At 50.2% G+C, this 23407-nt stretch overlaps 1 protein-coding gene across 3 annotated transcripts; it reads right to left on the bottom strand.

Moving 5' to 3' along the window:
• Positions 1-2319: 2319 nt before the first annotated feature.
• Cryaa (crystallin alpha A) lies at positions 2320-6064 on the bottom strand. 3 transcript variants are annotated; one of them, XM_032888567.1, is made up of 4 exons: positions 5823-6019; positions 5494-5562; positions 4347-4469; positions 2320-3058 (listed from the first exon to the last, which is right to left on the bottom strand). In XM_032888567.1, exons 1-4 carry the CDS (start codon positions 6009-6011, stop codon positions 2849-2851), a joined length of 591 nt encoding a protein of 196 aa, XP_032744458.1. In that variant the 5' UTR covers positions 6012-6019; the 3' UTR covers positions 2320-2848. The 3 variants fall into 3 exon arrangements, with proteins under 3 accessions (XP_032744458.1, XP_032744459.1, XP_032744460.1); XM_032888568.1 differs by having other exon boundaries at positions 5476-5562; positions 5823-6011; XM_032888569.1 differs by lacking the exon at positions 5494-5562 and having other exon boundaries at positions 5823-6064.
• Positions 6065-23407: the final 17343 nt, after the last annotated feature.

Genomic DNA, 23407 nt, shown 5'->3' on the forward strand with positions numbered 1-23407 from the left:
GATGCCCTCTTCTGGTGTGTCTGAAGACCTCAACAGTGTGCACATATGCATAAAATAAATAAATAATTTTTACAAAAAAGAAAGAAAGCTAATTAAATGTGAGACTTGAAGCAAGTCAGCCACCTCATCTGCCATGATCTCTGTTTCAAGTCCCTGCTTGATTTCCCACACCAACTCCCCTCAATAATGGACCGAGACCTGGAAGTGTAAATAGAAAAAGCCCTCCCTCCCCTAAGTCTCTTTTAGCCAGAGAGTTTTACTAAAGCTACAGAAAGAGACCTAGAAACATGAGGGTGGTCGTGGCGATGACATCGTGGTGTTCTTGGTGATAGGGTGATGGCAATGACATCATCAGGTTGCTAGGTCTCAAACCTGAGTGCCTATTAATGTATCCAAATGGATGCTGTCCTCACCCTCTGCCAGCATCACCAGTACCTACCTGTTAGGGCATCATCGTAGCTGGCATGCCCTGCCCTGGTCACTAGGCTCTCCAGCCCAATGGTTCAGGAGTTCTTTCCACAGCCTGTGGGACTAGCAAAGACAGAAGCCCGGGTGCGCATGTGGCTGGGCAACCTCTGACAGCTAATCAGACCCCAAGAGGGCAGCTCGCCCTAGACACAGCTGTCCCCAATGTGTTAGAGCTGGGTCATCATAGCCTCCTACTGGGACCCCAAAAAGGTCAGGGTCACCTGCCACAACTCCTGATGCATACGTAGGGCCTGTGAAAGAAGCCCAAGTGGATCTGCAGATTTCCAGGCCCTGCTATTTGCTGCCGCAGGGCCTCACCGTATCCCTGACCAAGTCTGGGTTCCTCCTAGACAAACACGACAGTACTGATCCCCAGAGCTTCCTCAGGGTGGCTATCTGCTCTGTGCCTGCGCAGGCTCTTGTGACCTTGGTCCCATGGGATCCCAGGCAGGGCAGGCAGCTGGGGAGACGTAGGCTACAGGCAGCCTCAGAAGGAGTGGGCAGCCAGGTCCCAAGATTAGTTTTGCCTGTTCTAAGAAAAGGGAGTCTCTTGGGGATCTCCCCTCACCCCAAGAGCCCAGAGCATCTTAGAGGGGAAAGCAGCCCCAACTATAGCCTTTAGGGCTCCCAAGTTTAAGAGGCATGTGCACAGAGGGTGAGAGAGAGGCATAGGGAAGAAATGGAGAAAGGGAGGCAGAGAGGGAGGGAGGGAGGGAGGGAGGGAGGGAGGGAGGAGAAATGGGAAGCCCTGTTCTCCTCTTGGTGCAGTGACACAGTCAGGTTGGGTCAGGGGTCACTTGATGACCTTGTCACACCCAATCACTCCGTACAGATCCTGTCCCCAAAGATATCTTCATTCTGAGGACCATGTCAGATAACTTTGGATGGTCCCGATACAGCCCACACAACCAAACAACTATGAAGGACATAAGGCTTGAATGTCCAAGTACAGCTCAGCCTCCTTCGTGCAGCTATAGCACCCAAGACCCCACCCCCATGACACCAAGGGATAGGCCAGGTAGTCAATACCTGGCTCAGGATAGAGATTTCCCAACACCAACCCCAAAACCTGGGGTTTGGGGTTCCGCCATGGTGGGAACTCCCTACCGTATGCAAGTGGTGGCATAGCCTGTGGGTGTCCTGTGGTGAGGTAGGGAATGGGCATGGCAGGGCTGGGGGCGGGAATTGTCTTCCCCGGAGGGAAGCCATTTTATACAAATTCAACAGGTGGGAGTGCTGTGTGCTGTGGTGAACGTGTGCACAGCATGCAGAGTATGTCGGATGTGACATGTCCGATGGGTTCTGTACATGTGACATAAGTACACTGAATGGGTGCTGTGCAGCGTGTGTGGTACATTGTATGTTTGGGATGAGTGGTGCATGTGTATGTGTGCATGTGTGTGTGTGACATGTGGTATGCACTGTGGCATGTGTCATGCATGTGATGGGCAATGGGTGCGTTGCGTCTCCTGGGTGCCGGGCCATCTGCAGAGCCTGGTTGTTACCCCTAAGAACCTGCCGCCTGCCGCTTCACCCCGAGTGGAAGACTGAGATCCTCCAGACAACACCCCCACCACCATCCCCACTGGGATCTGAACAGGCTGCTGTGGACATGTAGACATGAACTTCAAGGTCCCAGGTCTACTATGGTGGGGAAGGAGGGAGAGGAGGAGGAGGGCACCACCTCCAGCATGCGTTAGGACATTGCATAGCATTACAGAGCTAGCTGTGGAAGGGACCATGGGCTTAGGAGGCAGGATGGATGTCAGAAACCCTCTCGGGGCAAGAAGGAAATACCTCCTGCACCCTCCCAGGCGCCCCACCCCAAAGGGAGACAGCACAACACCAGACTGAAATTGCTTGTCACCTGCTCTTTATTGTCTGCCAGGGGCTCCATTCTCATGGGTGACCAGGGTCCCCAGGAGTGATACTACATAGTAGAGAAAGTCACAGGAAGAGGGCACGAGAGAAGCGGACTGTTGGAGCCCAGCATATATGCCTGCGGTAAGTGTGGGCAAAGGGGGTGGGAGGCTGCCATCCAGGGGCTTGGCAGAGGGCTCTTGGGATTGGTTAGCCACCATTCACTCCGCCTTTGGGGCAGAGCTCGATGTCACTTTCCAGGAGGACAGGAAATCTTAAGAGTTCAATGCCATCATTCCCTCTGACCGGCTGGTGTTGAGCCTGGGTCACCCTGAACCTGCAGCCATCTCAGGCCAAGACCCCCCCAAGCTCTTTAAGCCACTCTCTCAAACCCTCAGCCCTCTGAGAAAGTGGAAAGGAAACAAAGAGAAAGAAAAGAAGTCAGGAAGGCAGACTCTTTGCTGTGGCCCCTGGGCTGGATGGATCAGGGGCCTCAGGGGACAACCAAGGCGAGGCCTGCTCAGGACGAGGGTGCCGAGCTGGGCTTCTCCTCCCGTGACACGGGAATGGCCCTCTCGCTGTGGCCAGCATCCAAGCCAGACTGGACCTTGGGGCCAGAGAAGGTCAGCATGCCATCCGCAGACAGGGAGCAGGAGAGGGCGGACTGGTCCACATTGGAAGGCAGACGGTAGCGACGGTGAAATTCACGGGAAATGTAGCCATGGTCATCCTGGGGGGCCACCAGGGAGAGGCATGATCAGGGGAGGATGGGCATCAGTGGCCACCATCCCACATTGGGAAGAACCTCTCAGACCACACAAGGGTGCAGGTGATCTCACGGGGGCTGGGCTTTAGGGCCAGAGCACCAGTGCCTAGCTACCTCTCCATGAGATCTACAAAGCTGCAGGCTCCTTAAACCCTGGGCTTACAGCAAGCTCCTAGAGGACCTCTAGAAAGGGCCAGCCACAGAGGATAGACCCGCTCAGGGCTCAGGTGTTGAAACAGCTTTTGCAGACTCTGTCCTAACTCCAATGAACTACACTGTCCTGATTCAGTACGCTTCCCAGCTTCCTCATACTACAAGGATCTACAAAGACTGTCCAGGAAGCTTCAGCCAGGCAGAAAATTCACTTCCTGTAGAATTCTGGGCCTCTAGATTCAGCTCCCTGGCCCCAACTTCCTCTCTCTCAAGAGGCAAAGGTCAAGGGGTAGAAGGTATACTCCCCCCTCCAGACTGGCCTAGGTCAGGGAAGCCTTGTCCTGGCTTCAGCCACATAAAGACTCTGGTTTATCCAATACCCCTTCTAATGCTGATGGGAAAGCCCAGCTAAGAGAGACTCATACTGGGAATGAGAACCTCGCTCCTGGCCCCTCTCTGTTCCTATGTGCCATGGGCATGACACAACTAGCCAGTCTCGCTGAATTTCCTGCATAGTCCCAGCTCTGACAGGAGGCACTATTCTCAGCCAGCTCTAGTGCCCAGGACTTCCTCGATCCAAAGACCTGAGGGTCCTTCACATGATCGGGAGCCATGGAGCATGGTGGGTGACCGCCCAAGAGAAGCTTACCCCTCCTGACCAGGGACCTACTTATACCTCAGGACTGCCACCCACTAACGGAAATACCGCAGGGGCTGCTCAACTTTTGGTGCGTGCAAAGCCGGCTCTTCTGTCCCCTCCCTGGCCAGGTTGTTTGTGAAAAACATGGCTGTCAGATTTGGGAAGGGGGTCTGAATCTTCAGCTCTTTCCTTTCCTGTGATCATTGCTAATCCCGTCATCCGGAAGATCCAGCGGGAGAGCTAGCCTTGTGCTCATACAAGGGTTCTTAATCCTGCATCCCTGAGTCTCACTTATCCTGCTGCCTGGCCCTTCTAGGGCTGAGGACAGTGATCTTCATAGTCCTGGGGGGGGGCAGCCCAGCACAGGAGGATGTGGCCCCTGCTTGCAGGAGCTGCTAAGCCAGAACAGCCTGCCATGTTCTTTCAGGGGGTGGGGATGGGGATGCTGCCTGAACTCACCTGCCTCTCGTTGTGTTTGCCATGGATCTCCACGAAATCTTCAAGTACCTTCACGGTGAGGTCCTCAGGAGAGAAGTGCTTCACATCCAAGAAGATGACAAACTTGTCCCGGTCAGATCGGACCTGAAACCCAAACCCACATGTGGAGCTCCCCAAAGGCCACCAGCTCCAGGGACAAAGGACAAGGAAACAGCTGTATGACCCCTGACGGGTTGGATGAGACCAGACAAGGAAGAGCCCAGCCATCAGAACCGGTAGTCACTCCTCTACTTTCACAAGCCAAGAAGGCTGGCGTGTCCTGGGCCTGGGACTGTCACTTGGCCCCACAGGTAAGATTCCCCACTGACCACCAGACCCAAGGACTGGGCAGTGCTGATTCATTGCTGGGTGTATACTGGGTCAGCCAACTGATTACAGGCTGGCTGGCTAATTGGTTATAGATTGGAGGGTTGCTTAGAGTAGAATGGCTGGTTGGTCAGTGAGTGCCTTGGCTGATTAGACTCCAAGTTATTGCTTATGGGTTAGCATAAGTGGCTTGGTCGTCATCGTCAGACACCCAGTTACAGGTTGTCCGGTTGTTTGGTTATGGTCTAGTGGCTGGTGATGATGGGTCTTAATGGGTTAAGTAGCTGGTTGATTCAGGGTAGCTGGTTGGTTATGGTTGATGAAGGGTGGCGGGTTCACTAAGGATTGTTTGCCTGGCTAGTTGGGACTGGCCAGCTGGTGGGACGAAAATCTGTGGTATATCCACAGCCCCAGGAGCCCACGTCCATACTACCAACCGTTTCGCCACACTATCGGCTGCTAACACAAAGCATTTCCCGCTCCTCTCTTCCTACCCTGGCTAGAACCTGAATGTGGCCAATTTGCTTCCTTAGAGTCATGGCTGAATCTGCCCCGGGAGCCTTCTTTTGAAGTGAAGGGAGACAGCTCTTCCAGAACTGTGTCTCACTTGGGTAGGGAGGGATGTGGCCATTCTTGGGGCATCCAGGAAGCTAGAAGGGAGCCCCAGCTACCGAAGGTTCCTGCCCTGTTGTCAGAAAGCCCCTCCTCTCTGGGCTTCAGGACATCCCACCCCCACACCAAGGGGAAAAAAAAGTACAGGGAGTGGCCGGCCCAGCACGTTTGCCTGTGCCACGTAACTTGCCTTGCCGGGGTTGTTCTTGGGGTTTCCAGCATGTGGTTGGTGCATTACAAACCACATATGGGTCATGAGCTGATGGGAGGAAAAGAGAGCAGTCGGGCTCGGGCTGGTTGGTCTCCTCCTCCGACCCCGTTCCCAGTGATGTGGGTGGCTTTGGCATAGGCATGTGGGCACCCACCCAGCCTCTACGGGGTACGAGGCTGGGAGAGGCAGGAACGTTGCTTGAGGAGAGCACAGGGTCGTAGCGCCCCCTCGAGGATCCCTAGCTGTTCTCTAGACAAGACCAAGACCCCTCGGAGCAGCTAGGACAAACTGGTGTGGCTGCGTCTTACCTCAGAGATGCCGGAGTCCAGCACTGTGCGGAAGAGAGACTGGCGGTAGTAGGGGCTGATGGTGGAAGACAGGAAGGGCAGCAGGTCGTATTCAAAAAGGCCCTCGCCGAAGAACTGGTCGAACAGTCGGCTGGGGTAGAAGGGCCCCAGGGCGCGCTTGAACCAAGGGTGCTGGATGGTGACGTCCATGTTCTGGTTGGTGATGCAGGGACCGAAGGCTGGCAATGAGTCAGGCAGGAGCCTCTGGGCAGTGCAGTGGCTAGCTAGCACTCTGGCCCTCCTTATATACGCCTGCACAGAATGGAGGAATTAAGGGATTTCCCAAAATGCCTACGCTCAGCTCGAGAGGGAGGCTGCACCGTCAGCAGCTGGAATGCTCACCCGCTGCCCAACCCCAGGGACACACGCGGGAGACAGCTCTCAGAACAGAGGTCCCCAAGAAAGTCTGGGGAGAGAGTCTTATCCTCCAGGCCTGGGACATCACTATTTCTTCACACCTTGTACTGAGGGATCCTCCTGGCCTCCTTTGGTGGAAGAATTCGGAGCCCTGTTTCACGGTTGAGGAGAGCTAGGCACAGCTTAACGGGTCATCCGCCGAGGTCAAAACCTCCAGTGAGGGGGTTGGGGATTTAGCTCTGTGGGAGAGCGCTTGCCTAGGAAGCGCAAGGCCTTGTGTTCGGTCCCCAGCTTCAAAAAAAAAAAAAAAAGGAAAAAAAAAACCTCCAGTGAAAGCACATCGTTCAAAGCAGAACACCCTTTTGTTTGTTTGTTTTGGTTTTTCCTGCTCAGAACAAAAATTACACAACTCACAACGTTTCAAGGCAGGGAGAGGACAAGGAAGAAACCAGCCAAGAAACCCATACAAACCCTGCCCCGGTTCCTGCCCTTTCCGGGGTATCTGTATGCTGGATGTGATTCTGGACTTTCCCCTGTGCGCCTCACTCTGCGCTCACCTCCCTGTGGCCAGCATCCTCGGCAAAGCCTCAGGTCTTCCCAGCATGACTTCGCGTCCTGTGGGTACTAAACCAGCTGCTCCTGCCCAGTCCTGTAAACGCAAATCGCTCAGAGGTCTTCTTCTTTTTTTTTTTTTTTTTTAAGATTTATTTATTTATTTTGTATATGAGTACACTGTCGCTGTCTTCAGACACACCAGAAGAGGGCATTGGATTCCATTACAGATGGTTGTGAGCCACCATGTGGTTGCTGGGATTTGAACTCAGGACCTCTGGGAGAGCAGTCGGTGCTCTTAACCACTGAGCCATCTCTCCAGCCCCCCTCAGAGGTCTTCCTAAGTTCTTATGGCCTCAACCTGGGGCTCTCATCCAGGTCCCACCAGGTAAGAGACATCCCTGAACTCCAGCTGGATGTGGCACTGGCAGATGTGATGAAGTTGTCTGGTGGGCCTCAAAGACCTTTGCCCTGAAAACTTGTCATCCCAAAGGAGTGATTTCCTGGGGTTCTAGAAGCAACGCTAGGGTGCACGTGGTAAGTGCTACGGGAAGCAATGGGCAATCCACAGTCTGCCACTTGTTGACCATAACTTAGCAGCTCTCCAGACCACACTAGGAGGCAGGTCCAACATCACCTGGAGGGAATCTCTGTGTAGAGCAGAACAATGTTCTTCAGGAGGCAAAGCAGCCGATCACTTTAACATAACTAAGTAGCCGGTGTTGGCTCAAACTTCAGGAGTCTGACCCAGGGCAGTTTGCTTTAGGCTTATTTAAGCACAGCACAATTTGGTGACATTTTCTGGAGATAATGAATTCACTCCCATGTGCACGGTAAAGCGCACATAAATCTCTTTGGGAATCAAAGCAAGCTAAATACATATTAGACATGACCTCATCAACATTTTTTGTAAAGCATGGATGGCAGGGCTGGAGAGATGGCTCAGTGGTTAGAGCACCGGATGCTCTTCCAGAGGTCCTGAGTTCAATTCCCAGCAACCACATGGTGGCTCACAACCTTCTGTAATGGGATCTGATGCCCTCTTCTGGTGTGTCTGAAGACATCGACAGTGTACTCACATACGTAAAATAAATAAATCTCTTTTTCAAGTATGTATGACACCTCCCATACCTTTTGTGATGATGGGGTCTACAGATTGATTGAGAAAAAGAAACTTATGATAAGGGTCCGGGGAAAGGTCTAGTGTGCTCTCCAGGGACACAGATACTGCCAAGGTCACCAGGCTAGAATGCACATCTGATCCTGGCCTTCTGGGAGGGTGACAGATATCGCATTCCTTCCCTTGAAGGAACGGCCCTGCGTGCTAAGATTCCAGGATCTCCTGGTGCTTATCCGTGAGCACAGGCACCTCTATGTCTCCTACATCACCCCACTTTACAAACCAAGAAAGTGGGGCTTAGGAAGGCTCAACCGCATGACCACATCACTCCATTTGGAAGAACTGAAGGTCATCCAAGGCAGAGGGCCCGGCTGCGTATTGATCTGGGGCTAACATCTAGGCAGTGGCAAGGGGTGAGTAGGGAGGGGCACCTTGCTATGTAGAGGGCCTGAGTTGGTAAGTTGAGAGGGGCTATGTCCTCCATGGGAGGCTCGGTCACACCAGGTCCATGGTCAGGGCTATGCGGGGCTCTCCTAGAGCTTGAGAAAAGACAAGACGGTAGTGTTCGTTTACAGTCGGGCATCTGGGGTTCAGCAAGATGGATCAGCAGGCAAGGGAGCTTGCAGCACAGCCCATTTCTGACCCATGAGAGGGTTGGAAGAGAAGATGGATTCCACAAAGTGAGCTCTAACCTCTGTACAAGGTGGCCACACATACATGCATACGTAGACACACACAATTATTATTACTATCAATTATTAATAACAAACAAAAAAAAACCCCTATCAACTCTAGCCTTTGGAGCCTGGCAGCTACTCCAGAAGCTAAGGTAGAAGGATCCCAAGTTCAAAGCCGACCTTGGCTAGGGACGCTCAAGGTCACACCGAGCAGCTTGGTGAGTAGTCTCAAGAGAAAAGCAAGGAGGGCCTGGGGATGAGGCTCCGTGGGTAGAGTGCTTGCCTGCCAAGCATGAAGCCCTGGGTTTGATCCCCAGCGACACAGAAACCAGGTGTGGTAGTGCACTCCCATAATCCTAACCCTGGCACTTAGCACATTCAAGGCCAGCCTGAGCTACATGAAACCCTGCCTATACTCAATCAATCAATCAATTAATTAATTAAATGGGCTGGAGAGATGGCACTGACTGCTCTTCCAGAGGTCCTGAGTTCAATTCCCAGCAACCACATGGTGGCTCACAACCATCTGTAATGGGGTCTGATGCGCTCTTCTGGTGTGTCTGAAGACAGCTACAGTGACTCATACATAAACTAAATTAATCTAAATAAATAAATAAGGACTTGGGGGAAGATTATGGTAGTGGAACATCTACCTACCTAGCATGAATAAACCCCTAAGTTCACTCGCCAGTATCACACACACACACACACACACACACACACACACACACACACACGTACACATGCATGTGCACACACACACAATAGTTTCAACATTTTTTTCATCTTTTTTAATCATAGATTTATTTTTAAGTCACCCTGACTCCTTTAAATGCTGCATTAAGGACCAGGCATGGTGGCTCATGCTTTTAAGGCAGACATAGGCAGATCTCTGCGTTCGAAGCCAGCCTGGTCTACAGAGTCAGTTCCAGGACATCCAGAACTACACAGAGAAACCCTGTCTTTAAAACAAACAAACAAAAAAAAAAACAATGTTGGGTTAAGACAAAAGGACTGTGTATTTTCAATCCCCACCCACAGCACTGAACAGAGAGGACAATATTCTGTTCTGTCTCCTAAACAGACCCTGTGTGTGGACAGAGACCAAGCTGGTACTGCATGCAGGAATAAGGTCAAGGTACCAGCCTGAGACGTCCTCCTGTGGGTCACACGGTTCAGTGCCATGGAGGATAAAGCAAGCTTTGATACCCCTCATATTCCTGCTCCTAGAAAGATGCTGGATTCCTACGTGCTACAGGCTCCGTGGGCTATGAGAAGCTCAGCTCTCACCACAGGGCTTGCTGTCGGCATAGCCAGGCCTGAGAACACACTGAACAGTGAAGTCTACAGAGGGAAACTAGAAGGTCCCACCGTTCTACCTCAGCTCAGGTTCCTGTGTGAGTATCCTGTGCCTGCTGGGATACAAAGCCACACTCTGGGTGACTTAAACAACCCAGACGTGTTGTCCTGAAGCTCTGGAGAATAGACATCCGCAATGTATCTCTTGGAGCTAAAGTCTAATATCCCATGGCTCCAGTTCTCACTCTCTTACCTTCTTAGAAAGATTTGTCTCAGCCAGACAATGGTGGCACACATCTTTAATTCCAGTCCTCGGGGTTGGAGATTTGGCTCAGTGGTAGAGCACTTGCCTAGCAAGCGCAAGGCCTTGGGTTCGGTCCCCAGCTCCGAAAAAAGGAAAAAAAAAATTTTAATCCCAGTCCTCGGGAGGCAGAGGCAGGTGAATCTCTGTGAGTTTAGGGCCAACCTGGTCTGTAGAGCTAGTTCTAAGACAGCCAGGGCTCCACAAAGAAACCCTGTCTCAGGGTCCCTAGTAGAGGGATGGGGTCACCAACCAACTTTCAAAATTTCTGACCCAGAATTGTTTCTGTCTGAAAGAAATGCAGGGACAAAAATGGAGCAGAGATTGAAGAAAAGGCTATCCAGGGACTGGCCCAACTTGGGATCCATCCAATGGGTGGGCACCAAACCCTGGCACTATTACTGATGCTATGTTGTGCTTATAGACAGGAGCCTAGCATGGCTGTCCTCTGAGAGGCTCTACTGGCAGCTGACTGAGACAGATGCAGATACTTACAGCCAACCATTGGACCGAGGTCAGGGACCCCTATGGAAGAGTTAGGGGAAGAATTGAAGGAACTGAAGGGGATGGCAACCCCATAAGAAGACCAACAGGGCCAACTAACCTGGACCCCTGGAAGCTCCCAGAGACTAAGCCACCAACCAAAGAGCATACATGGGCTAAGTCGAGGTCCCTGTAACATATGTAGCAGAAGACTGCCTTGTCTGGCCTCAGTTGAAGAGGATGGGCCTAATCCTATAGAGACTTGATGCCCCAGAGAAGGGAGATGCTGGCGGCAGAAGCACCCACTCAGAGGCAAAGGGGAGGGAGAACGAGATGAAGAATTCTGGGATGGGAGCAACATCTGGAATATAATAAAGAAGATGATTGATCATGAAAAATAAAGAAACCCTGTCTCAAAGAGAGGAAGGATGGAAGGAAGGAAGGAAGGAAGGAAGATAGATAGATAGATAGATAGATAGATAGATAGATAGATAGATAGATAGATAGATAGATTTGTCCCTGCATAATACAATACCAGCTTTCCGGGCAAGATGAGCTTACTGCTGTAACAGTGCCATGGCTGTTACAGAAGCAACCTTCTGTAACACCTTCTGCATAGGATTGAGACCAGCCCAACTCCTGCAAACCTCATGAAAAGCTCATGGCGGATGAAGGCCTAGGTGCTAGCTGGAAACCGGCTACTACGTTTCATTAAATGGACACATTGTTAAACCACCTTCTAAATGCTGACATTTAGACTCATAGAGCAATGCTGCTCTCACCCTGCCTCAGAGAAACTCCTTTTTGCTACAAGTAACAGTGGCGCAGACTCCTAACAGGTCAGAGTACTGAGACTAAGTCAGTGAGGAGACTAAGTGACAGTTGAGTAGCGCCGAGGAAATGGGACATTTACGTCAACATCCACACCTAAGTCACAAGGAGCATCGCAGAAGAAGGGGCGAAAGGGATATAAACTGTGGGATGCTGTCATCTGGACATGACATGGTCCATGTTCCTATGAACACACAGTAGCTACCTGAACAGAACCAAGACAGTCACCCTTTCAGAAAAGGACAAAACTGCTATTGGCAGTTGGTGGCTTCTGGGCAAAGGGGAGTCATTTTTTGGGGGGTGTAGCCGGGCTTGAGTGGATGCCTGTGCACACCCATGAGCATGCAGACGGTACTGTAGGACTCAGTGAGTTACAAAGACACAACATGAAAGAAGGCAGGAAAGCAGGAAGGAAAGTATCGGGGGCTCAAGGGAAGTGGGAGGGTAGATTGGGGGTGGAGATGATCAAGATGTTTATATTGATGTATGAAACTGTCAAAGAATGTTCAAAATGGGAGAAGGGGGAGCTGGGATTAGCCCTGTACCCCAAGACAGCCACACCTTCCTTCTTCCAAGTTTAACTCTTGGGATCGGGGATCTAGGAGCTTTTAACTCACCTTTGTCCTCTGAGATGACACGATCCAGGTTCTAAAGCTTATAATGTGGATGACCATTGTTCTGCCTGCCACAGTTAAGGACATCTGTAAAATGAGCTGTCACAGAGGGTAGCTTCTAGCCTTCTTACCTTTATGTCACTAAGACAAGGACCAGCTTACAGCAAGTCCAGGGGTCATGGGACACCCAACCTCATTCATCAAAGCTAGAACCTCATTTGTCTTGCATTTTAATTTGTTAAGATTTATTTATTTTATGTATGAGCACACTGTCTTCAGACACACCAGAAGAGGGCATCAGATCTCATTACAGATGGTTGTGAGCCACCGTGTGGTTGCTGGGAATTGAACTCAGGACCTCTGGAAGAGCAGTCAGCGCTCTTAACTGCTGAGTTTTCTCTCTAGCCCCAGATCTTAATTTTTTTGAGGGTTCCTATTTTCACCTTCAGGCTCCATGGCCTCTCCTCCAGCCAAGGCTGAGCCCCTGCCCACAGCCAGCTAGCTGCATGTAAAATGTCTACAGTCCTTGACTAGTTGAATGCTAACTACAAAATATACACTTTTTTCCCAGCCAAGGTCTCACAGGCCTTTCTTCAGACAGGCAATCACTACGGAGCTAAACTGGACTCAAACTCGAGATTCCTCTGCCTCAGTTTCCCAAGTGCTGGGCTAACAGGTGTTTGGCTCCTTGAAGGATCTGTCCCTGCTTGCTACTATACTGACCGTCCAGGTAAGATGTGGACGCACCATGATGTCACAGCATGGCTATGGGAACCCTAAAGTTACCGTGAATAATTCAAAGACAAAACATTTACTCTGTGGAGAAAATTTTAGGAGCTGCTAATCCCAAAAGTATCATTGCCCAGTGTCTGACCAGGCATGTTTCTGTTCTGGAAGGTTCTGCTTTAGCTGTAGGGGAAGCCATGTGCCCTTAATCCTAGCACTCAGGAGGCAGAGGCAGGAAAAATCTCTGTGAATCCAGTCTAGTCAACCTAGCAAGTTCCAACCATGACCACCTAGTGAGACTCTGTCTCTAAAGGGGAGGGTGGGGAGCAGGCTGGAGAGATGAGTCGGAGAGTAACAGCGTTTACTGTTCTTCCAGAGAACCTGAGTTTGGTCCCCAGCACCCACCACGGTCAGCCACAGTCACATGTAACTCCAAAACAAATCCAAAATCAAATGCCCTCCTCTGGCCTCCATGGGCACCCTCACACTTAGCATTAACTCACACAGACATGCATGTACACATAAATAAAATGAATCCCGGGGGCAGGGGGTCAAGACATTTCTCTGTGTAGCCCTGGCTGTCCTGAAACTCGCTCTGTAGCCCAGGCTGGCCTCAAACTCAGAGATCCCCCTGCCTCTGCCCCCTGAGTGTCGGGATTAAAGGCATGAGCCGCCACCACCCAGCCTAAAATACATCTTCTAAGGGACTAAATAAGCTTCATATGAAAAGGCTTTGCTAATATGACCCCTGAGAGGGGACAGTGTCCCCAATGAACTCTGTGGAGAAAAAAAATTTGCCTAGAGAAAAATTCTCCGCCATTCTCCACGCATCTTCGAAAGATGGCAAAGGGCCTGTACCTGTTGATTCTGGTGTCACACATGTTATCTGAGCAAACAGGTGCCAGTGTTCCCTGGTTCACACGGGTGAGCTGAGCCCCCAGGTTCACACTTCAATACCTTTAGAGGGTGTGTTAAGACAAGGCCTTTCAGAGGCTAACAAATGTGGACACAGGCAGAGCCTCATCCAACCCGTAGAATATATCTGGACATAGAGAACAAGGCTGGAGATGTACACAGGAAAGACCACATCGAGACTCAGCCAAAAGGATGCTCTGCAGGCCAAACGGGGAAGCCTCAGGGACCACGGGCTCCACTGATGTCTTCACCTTGGACATCTGCAGTTGCCCCCGCCCCTTCACTAAGATTTTGCTTTCTGCACACCAACCTTGGTCAGAAGCATGATATGGAACATTTCGGGGTGGGGGAGGGGGAACCGGGAGAGAGCATCTGTGTGTTTTGAAGCACAAACTGTTCGGAAGAGCCTGCTGCGTAGCATCCGTCTGCCCAGTGTCTCTGAGCTATGTGCTACCAGCCCTCAGTCACCTCCAAAGTGTGAATTGTCAGAGACAGACTATTGTGACATCCCAGTGTTCCTGTGCTGTCCCCCCTCCCCCTTTTACTTGCTAATCCCCCACGACAAGCATAGCAATGCTGACTACTGGAAAAACCAGCGAGAAGCTGAGAGGCCTCTCATGGGTGAAAAGGAGAAAGTGCTTAACTCCACAGAGATTGCCAGACTCTAGTAAGAACATCCCAGCCGTGAAACCGGGAGGGAGGGGCCGGGAATTCAGGCTGTCACCCCTCAGACTGCAGTGGTTGTGGAAAGAGTCCCCATCCCAGGGCTTGGTACCCTACGAGGTGCATCTAAGGTCTTAGGATGTACTTCTGCCTGCCTGCAGGGAGAACAGAGGGGTCCCTAACCTTGTCCCACAGCCCTGCAGGCTTGCTGTGTAGAGAGCTCACTGTCTCCCGCATGGGCAATGGCTACAAAGCTTTCTGGAGATGGATCTGAAATTCCAGAACTCCTCTTGGGGGCTCAGAAGAATCCCTGTTACTCCACGGATCTGCTCGCATCAACGGATTTCAAATTATCTCATTCGTGGGGCCGGTGGGGAGGGAGAGCTGTTGGATCAGAGCTGATTCGGGAGCCCTTGGGACCTTTTGTACTTTACAGCAGGTTTAAAGTTTAAGATTGTGAAACTGAGCCCAAACCAGGCATCTTGTTTAAGTGCAAACATTGGCCTGTGCCTGACATACGTCACTGAATAGCAAGGTACTCGTCTTCCTAACTGCTAATCGCTTTAAAAATGGGAATGGGGAAAAAAAAAAAAAACCGCCATTATCCATAGCTAATATTTGATTCCACTGGAACTAATTTCGTCCCAGGAAGGGTGAAGTGTTCCTAAAACAAGCAACCTGCATGCGACCATACATTCTGCCACCAGAGGGGTGACAGCCTCAATTCCCTGCTTCTTTCTTTGGCTTACACCAGTTGCCAGCTTTACACTTGAGCTGTGGGACACTATTAAGAAAAGCTGGGGGCTGGAGAGATGGCTCAGTGGTTAGAGCACTGACTGCTCTTCCAGAGGTCCTGAGTTCAAATCCCGGCAACCACATGGAGGCTCACAACCGTCTGTAATGGGATCTGATGCCCTCCCTCCTCTAGTGTGTGGGAAGACAGCTACAGTGTGCTTATATATTATTATATATATAATATTAATATATATATTATTATATATAATTATATATAATAAATAAATCTTTAAAAAAAAAGAAAAAAAGAAAAAAAAAGCTGGGCCTTCAGGAGTACAACCACAGCGGCGCTGGCCAGCAGTTTCGACCCCTTGACTTGACCTTGGGAAGCGGCCAGCCCAGCATATCCCATCAACATGACGTCCCACTAGCAGGCTGAAAAAAATCTATTTCCCCCAAACCAAAGAAAAACAAAATACCAATCTCCTGGGGGAGAGAATCTGAGAAAAGACATGATTCCTTCTATCTGGAAATTTATATCCCGGATCCGTGCTGGAGAACGAGGCTGTTAAGGCCTAGATGCGAATGGCTATCCACTTCTGTCCAGCCTCCGGGACAATCCAGGCCGTAGGGAAAAGGGAAAACCTACAAGGTAGGCCTCAGGCTGCCTAAGCGGCAGGAGCACCAGTCACTCTAGATCAAGGGATGACGAGTGTGGGCTTGGTGCCAGATATTATGAAGGTAGAAGAGGTTCCAGGAGCCAGGGTGAGACAGAGATGGAGGGTGTTAGAGAGGAACCCCAGTGGACCACGCGTTCGGACATGCGTCTCTACTGCGTGCTGCGTGTGCTGAGTGTGGGATGTGTGCTTGATTGTGCGTCTGTGAGGTGTGGGGTATGTGATCTGAGTGATACACGTGTGGCATGTATGTCATATGTGTGTACTTCATGTGTGTGCTTCTGTGTCTATGGAGTGGGGTAGGGTAGAGCTGGGGGTAAATATGTATGTGTGTGAAAGTGGACTGTAAGCCTCCACCATGGAGACCTTCTTCTCCAGTGTCTAAGCACATCCGGCAAGAAGGCCCTAGTCGGGGCTGGAGAGACGGCTCAGAGGTTAAGAGCACTGGTTCCTCTTCCAGAGGTCCAGAGGTCCAGAGTTCAATTCCCAGCAACCACATGGTGGCTCGATCTGTAATGGGATCCCAAGCCTTCTTCTGGTGTGTGTGAAGACAGCGACAGTGCATTCACATGCATAAATAATTCTTCTAGGGACTTGCTTCCGGGCCCTCCCATCAGCCTTCCACCCAACCTCAGCGTTCCGGCTCGGCTGCACACAGCTCAGCCGTCCCACCCTGGCTGAGCTGACATATGCTTGATCCTGAGGATTCCCGCGACGCCAGCAGTCTGCTGCGCAGTCAGAAAACCTCGCTCGATTTTCCACCCCAGGGGCCAGGGCTCCTGTACAAAGCAAGCACAGAACGACCAGCATTGTGGTGGGACAGCAGGAATGCGCCCAGCTAAGCCCTGGCCCCAGCCTCAGGGGTCAGCGGGTCAGACAGGACGCTCCATTGCAGAAACCATCACATCCGGGAAAGGAACGAGGGCCAGCCATGCCTGCCAACCCCTCACAGGGCAAAGCCATGGCTGCGCATCGGTGGGATGCCCCCACCAAGCATCTGAGGAGGCCAGCGTGGGAGTGGACCAGCAATCATCCCACCTTACCCCCGTTAAGGACTCAGACGGACCCTGGCTCCGCACATCTGGCTCACGGTTCCCACCCCCTCTGCTCCCTCATACTTAGCGTCATTGATTTTGACATAGGGGTAAAATGCTGTCTCGGTGGTTTTATTTTCATTACGAAAATATTCATGGGTCTCGGAGGTAGGAAAAACAGCACAATGGGCATCGGGCCAGATTCAGCAATTGGGTGTTTGCCCCAAGTGCTGCTCTTCCACTCCTCCTCCTCATCATCATCCTCCTCCTCCTCCTCCTCCTCTTCCTCCTCCTCCTCCTCTTTCTCCTCCTCCCTCTTTCTCCTCCTCCTCCTCCTCCTCTTCCTCCTTCTCTTTCTCCTCCTTCTTCTCTCCTCCTCTGCCTCCTCCTCCTCCTCCTCCTTCTGTTCCTTCTCCTCCTCCTCCTCCTTCATCATCATCATTTATTCAATTATTAGTTATTTGTTTTGTTTTGTTTTGTGGGTTTTTGGGGTTTTTTGTTTTGGTTTGGTTTTGGGTTTTTTGTTTTGTTTTGTTTTGTTTTTGTTGTTTGGTTGGTTTTTTGCAGTTTTGGGGGGGTTTGTTGTTGTTGTTGTTGGTTGTTTTGTTTTGTTTTGTTTTGTTTTTTGACAAGGGCCCACTATGTAGCCTTGGAACTCATTACATAGAGCAAGCTGACCTCGAACTCATAGAGCTCTGCATGTCTCTGCCTCCCAAGTATTGGCATTGGACGTAGGATCCACCACCACAACCAGCCTATTAATCATTTAAAGCAAACCCCAGTCACCAAACCTTTCATGTTCCAGGCAATTCTCTTAAAAAATACATGTGTTTCCTGGTAAGAGCACAAGATCCATAGTGTAGCTGGCATGACCAGATACTGCCTGCAACTACCTGCATCAAATGATCCTGAAAATTCCAAGTGGGTCCTTCTGTATTGATCTCAGATACCCCTAGCCCCACTCCCTGCTCTGGTTCTTATGCAAAGCTTTATTTTATTCTATTTGATCTCATTGTATTTGGTTTTTGAGACATAGGGTTTCTCCATGTCGAGCCTGGCTGTCGTGGAACTCACCATCCTGTAGACCAGGCTGGCCTTGAACTCACAGAGATCGCCTGCCTCAGCCTCCTGAGTGCTGGGGTTAAAAGCATGCGCCATCACCGCCTAGCTTATGCAAAACCCTTTTAACACTGCTTCTGCATCATGGAAAAGTCATGTCTTTTCACCTACTCAGCCTGGCTTAGTTACTGACTTATCCTAGGTCCCTGAAACCAGAGCCTGGGGCAGCGTTTAGGTGTGGATATGTCATAAGCAGGACAGAGGGTCATGTGAGGGTAGACTATGATGGCTGCCTTTGCCTAGTGTCTCTCAGGGCACCATATGGTGCTTCTTGGCATCTCTCTCACTAGAAAGATCTCCTCCGTAGAACAAGAAACACTGCCTCCACTTCTTCCTGGTCCTCCCTCCACCCCACTCCCATCCGTTGGGTCTGTAATGTCTTGAATACTTGATGCCCGGCTGGTGACGCTGTTCTGGTTAGCTGTAGAATTTGTGGAGTCATGAAGCCTAGCTAGTGGGTAAATCAACCTTTTTCCGCCTCCTGGTTGGTTATGACGTCAACAGCTGCTCATTCTCACATCCTGCCCCGTGCTCTTAGTTCCATGAGGAGCTGAATCCCAGAGCCAAAAAGAAACCTTCCTCAAGTTGCTTCTGACAGGTGCTTTGTCGCAATGACAGAAAAGTTACAAATGTAGCCAGACTTGGGGGGAACCCGAGAGCTGGAATCCAGGTAGGTCAATCTGTGGTGTTGCTGGCTTCGTGAATGAGATCAGAAAAGGAAAATTTCGTGACATGTGTTTACCATAGTGTGTAACTATTCTACCTTTAGAGGAATCTGGGCACACCTTCTGAACCCTCCTGGAGGTGGGGAGTTACCATATAGGACACCCCAAAGATACCTCTCCCACACACACCAGATGAGGATAAGCACCAGGGAGCAGAGCAGCTTCAAGGGAACAAACCCATGCTTCAAAGCCATAGCAACCTTCTTGGTCAGACTGAGGCATCTTCCACAAACGGAGCAGACGCTTCCTCTCGGCATCCACTCTGGTTGCCTTTTTTTTTTTTTTTTTTTTTTTTTTTTTAAGATTTATTTATTTATTTATTTATTTATTTATTTATTTATTTATTTATTTATGAGTACACTGTTGCCATCTTCAGACTCACCAGAAGAGGGCACCAGATCCCCGTTGCAGATGGTTGTGAGCCACCACGTGTTTGCTGGGGTTTGAACTCAGGACCTCTGTTAGAGCAGTCAGTGCTTTTTTCTTTTCTTTTCTTTTCTTTTCTTTTCTTTTCTTTTCTTTTCTTTTCTTTTCTTTTCCTGGAGCTGGGGACCAAACCCAGGGCCTTGCGCTTGCTAGGCAAGCGCTCTACCACTGAGCTAAATCCCCAACCCCTAGCAGTCAGTGCTCTTAACCACTGAGCCATCTCTCCAGCCCCCACTCTGGTAGCTTTTACAGGCAGCAAATGACTCCAAGGAGGGGCTTTTTGGCATACCTCACATTGATCTGTCTGGGCTATGCAATGTGTCCCAATGATGAGACAGGAAGTGGAAGCAGGCCAGGTAGTCAGCTAAGTCAGGCACCCCAAAGCTGCAGTTCTGAGAATATCCTCACTGGAGACCAGAACACCAAGGAGACCATTCTAGTTCCCTGTTTTTTCCCCACACTTCTGCCTAGAGGATGTACCTGATGTCCTGAAATTGGAAGGAAGCACCTGGTCACCTCACAATTGAGCCAACTGCATTGAGCAGCTCACATCCCTCCCCCTACTTAGTTCCTGCCCAAAATCCTTTAGAAAGCCCCAGAGTTCATGGTCCCCTGTTTCCTGCAATTCAGGAACTCTGGACCCTCCATCCCTGCTCCCCCTCCCTCCCTGTGAAGCTCCTACTTATGACTCTATATCAAATTTATTCCTTTTTTAAAATATCTTGCTTATTTAATGTATATGAGTACATGGTAGCTCTCTTGAGATACACCAGAATCTGCTACAGATGGTTGTGAGTCACCATGTGGTTGCTGGGAATTGAACTCAGGACCTCTGAAAAGGCAGTCAGTGCTCTTAACTGCTGAGCCCTCTCTCCAACCCTTAAATTTATTCCTAAAGAGTACCCTATGTGGGGGCTGGAGAGGGGCTCAGCAGTTAAGAGCACTTGAGTGCTCTTCCTAGGTGGTCCTGAGATCAATTTGGAAACCACAGCGTAGCTCACACCCATCTGTAATGGGATGTGGTTCCTTCTGATTTGCGCAAAGACAGAGCATTCATATTCCTTTTTTTTTTTTTTTTCCCCCGGAGCTGGGGACCGAACCCAGGGCCTTGTGCTTGCCAGGCAAGCGCTCTACCGCTGAGCTAAATCCCCAACCCCCGAGCATTCATATTCCTAAAATACGTAAATGAATCTTTTTTAAAAAAATACTTTCTTATATAATCCATAAATTCTTCAGGTTTTCACAACAAAACAAAAACAAGACAAAACAAAACAAAGACAAACAAACAAACAAAAAAAAACCAAAACAGAAAAGCCTCTAGCTCAGGGTGGCTTTAGGTGACATTTGGTTTTCTGGTACCCTTGCCTCCCAACCCAAGTTCACCAAGAGCCAAGAAAGTTTCCACGGCTCTCAAAGACACCCCAACATTTGCACTTCGTCAAGATGTTCACACTTTCCTGTCCTGAGCAATAAAAGATATTGGCTATGCTTAGGTTCAGCGTTCTGCTCTGAGAAGACATCCCAGGTCACCCAGGTGTCCCCAATGACAAGATGGCTGCAAAGTCCCGAAAGAAAAAGGCTCAGAAATCCAGCATCCTCAGCGCAGATGGCCGTGGGTCAGGGCACCCTGCTTCTTGGGAAAACCTTCCTTGCTGGCCCACTATGGATTCAGACAACAGAACCTTTCTGCTCCTCACCAGCCGTACCTTCGTGGCTACATGTTTCTCACAGGGAGCTGAGCATCTGTGTTCATCGGACTGACAGCCAAGTGCGTCTTTGAGGGAGACTCAGCTCCATCTTGCTCTGCTTGGCTAACCCCACTGTGTGCAGTGACCTCAAGGTTCTCCCTCGATGGAGGATGGGTAAGAGTTTCCCTCCTTCTCAAGGCTGCATTATGCCCTCTCTTGCTGATTGGCCACACCTTAGGAGGAGCCTGGGGATCCTGATGGGAAGTAGTCAAGATCTGGACCTCAGGGAACTCACAAAAGAAGAGCAAGCTTTAAGGAGCCTGAGTGAGACCGGACCCCATAGTTCAGTTGGTAGAGTGCTTGCCTGGCACGCATGAGGTTCAGGGTTCAATACTGAGCACTGGTTAAAATAGGGAGGGTACTGCATGCCTGTGATCATATTATGTGGGTAGATGCTAGAGGCAGAAGAATTACGATATCAAGGCCTGGCTGCATAGTGAATCGCAGGCTAGCCTGGGCTACAGGAGACCCTGGCTTTGTGGTCACACACCTTCCTTGCTGCAGGAAAAGCTACTGCTATGGTTCCACTCCTATCCTTGTCGGCCATGTTCTCCCCCTAGGGCCCCAGAATGCTGCAACAGGAAGCTGGCCCACAGTGACACAACTGGATTCTCACCAAAAGTTTGAAGCTTAAGTGGATCCCCAAATCTCCAGGAAATAGTTTAGGTGGGAGTGCAGATGGCAGGATTTGCACCCAAGGAGCCAGAAGGTGTACCCTCACTGTGCCAACTCCCAGAGTGCTGGAGGCTTTTCTGTGCACAAGAACCCAGCCCCAGAGCCCAGAATGCACCCGACTCCGGGCTCCAGATGGATTGAGGTTCTATTTCCAGGGAGCCTCCAGGTCCTGATGCTGCAGATGATAGAGAGCCCCGCTGTTGACAGAGGGCTGGTGGGAGTGCCGTCTTCAGGGAGTTCTAGACATGGGGAGGAGAAGGAAAAGCCACCTGCAAAGACATTTACATCACCAAAGTCAGGTATGGGGCCCAGAGGAAATGAACTCACCCCCAAGAGTATCCATGAACAAGGAGAAAATTCTTCATTGATGATAGGTAGGACTATGGATAGCCATGTGCGTCTGGAAGACACTCTCACACTTTCTAGAGGGATACCTGGGGCAAAAAGGGTGAACGGGCACAAAATCCAGGCTTCAACCTAAAATTCTTTGAGACAAGGTTGCCATACAGACCTTCTTGACTGTACGCCATGACTGTGTGAGGCTTCACTGTGCTGTTGGCTCTTGAGACTCCCGTTAGGGCTGTGCCCTGCAGGACGTGTGCAACAGGTATCTGCAGTGTTGCCTCATTTAGGTGTCTTTGCCTTAGGCCATTGTGCAGAATCCCCAAGTATGATGGTTTGCTATGCTCGGCCCACGGAGTGGCACTATTAGGAGGTGTGGCCTTGATAGAGTGGGTGTGGCCTTGTTGGAGTGGGTGTGACCTCGTTAGAGTGGGTGTGGCCTTGTTGGAGTGGGTGTGGCCTTGTTGGAGTGGGTGTGGCCTCGTTGGAGTGGGTGTGTCACTGTGGGCATGGGCCTTAAGACCCTCATCTTAGCTGCCTGGAAGCCAGCATTCTGCTAGCAGCCTTCAGATGAAGACGTAGAACTCTCAGTTCCTCCAGCACCATGCCTGCCTGGACATTGCCATGTTCCCACCTTAATAATAATGGACTGAACCTCTGAGGCTGTAAGCCAGCCCCAATTAAATGTTGTCCTTTATAACACTTGCATTAGTCATGGTGTCTGTTCAAAGCAGAGAACCCTAAGACAACAGGGAAACAGAACCAAAGGGAGATGACAGGTCGTAGCTAAGTAGACAGACAGACAGACAGACAGACAGACAGAGTCTTTTTTTTTTTAAATAAAGATTTTTTTTTTTAAGATTTATTTGTTTTACTTAGGAGTACACTGTCTCTGTCTTCAGACACACCAGGAGAGGGCATCAGATCCCATTACAGATGGTTGTGAGCCATGTGGTTGCTGGGAATTGAATTCAGGACCTCTGGAAAAGCAGTCAGTGACCTCTGGGTCATTTTGCCAGCCCCAGACAGACAGAGTCTTAGTTTCATTTATATCACTGTGATAAAAAAAAAAAAAAACAACAAAACATCCTGACAAAAGCAACTTAGGGGAAAAAGAAGGGTTTTTTGGTTTGGTTTGGTTTGGTGTTGCTGTTGTTTGAAACAGAGTCTTACTGTGTAGCCCTGACTGGCCTGGAACTCACTCAGTCGACCAGGTTGGCCCTCCATCTCAGAAATCCACCTGTCTCTGCCTTCTGAGTGCTGGGATTAAAGGTATGCGCCAACAGCAACTATTTTATTTTCGAGATGTATTTTTATTTGTGTGTATGTGTGTGTGTGTGTGTGTGTGTGTGTGTGTGTGTGTATGTGTGTGTGTGTGTGTGTGTGTGTGTTGGTATTCCACTTTTGTGTGGATGTCCAAAGAGGCCATGTGAGGGCATCAGATTCCCTCGACCTGGAGTTACAGATGGTTGAGAGCTACCCAATGTGGGTGCTGGGAACCAAACTCAGGACCTGTGGAAGAGAGGC

This window comes from Rattus rattus, chromosome 18 (assembly GCF_011064425.1).
Source record: "Rattus rattus isolate New Zealand chromosome 18, Rrattus_CSIRO_v1, whole genome shotgun sequence".
Classification (NCBI taxonomy): Eukaryota; Metazoa; Chordata; class Mammalia; order Rodentia; family Muridae; genus Rattus; species Rattus rattus.

Bases quoted from the DNA above. Each gene is read 5' to 3' on its own strand.
- Cryaa (XM_032888568.1), bottom strand. From the start codon at position 6,011: ATGGACGTCACCATCCAGCACCCTTGGTTCAAGCGCGCCCTGGGGCCC. The intron at 5,563-5,822 runs GTAAGACGCAGC...TCCTCCCATCAG, and splicing joins TGGACTCCGGCATCTCTGAG to CTCATGACCCATATGTGGTT. The intron at 4,470-5,475 runs GCAAACGTGCTG...TTTGGGTTTCAG, and splicing joins AGGCAAGTTACGTGGCACAG to GTCCGATCTGACCGGGACAA.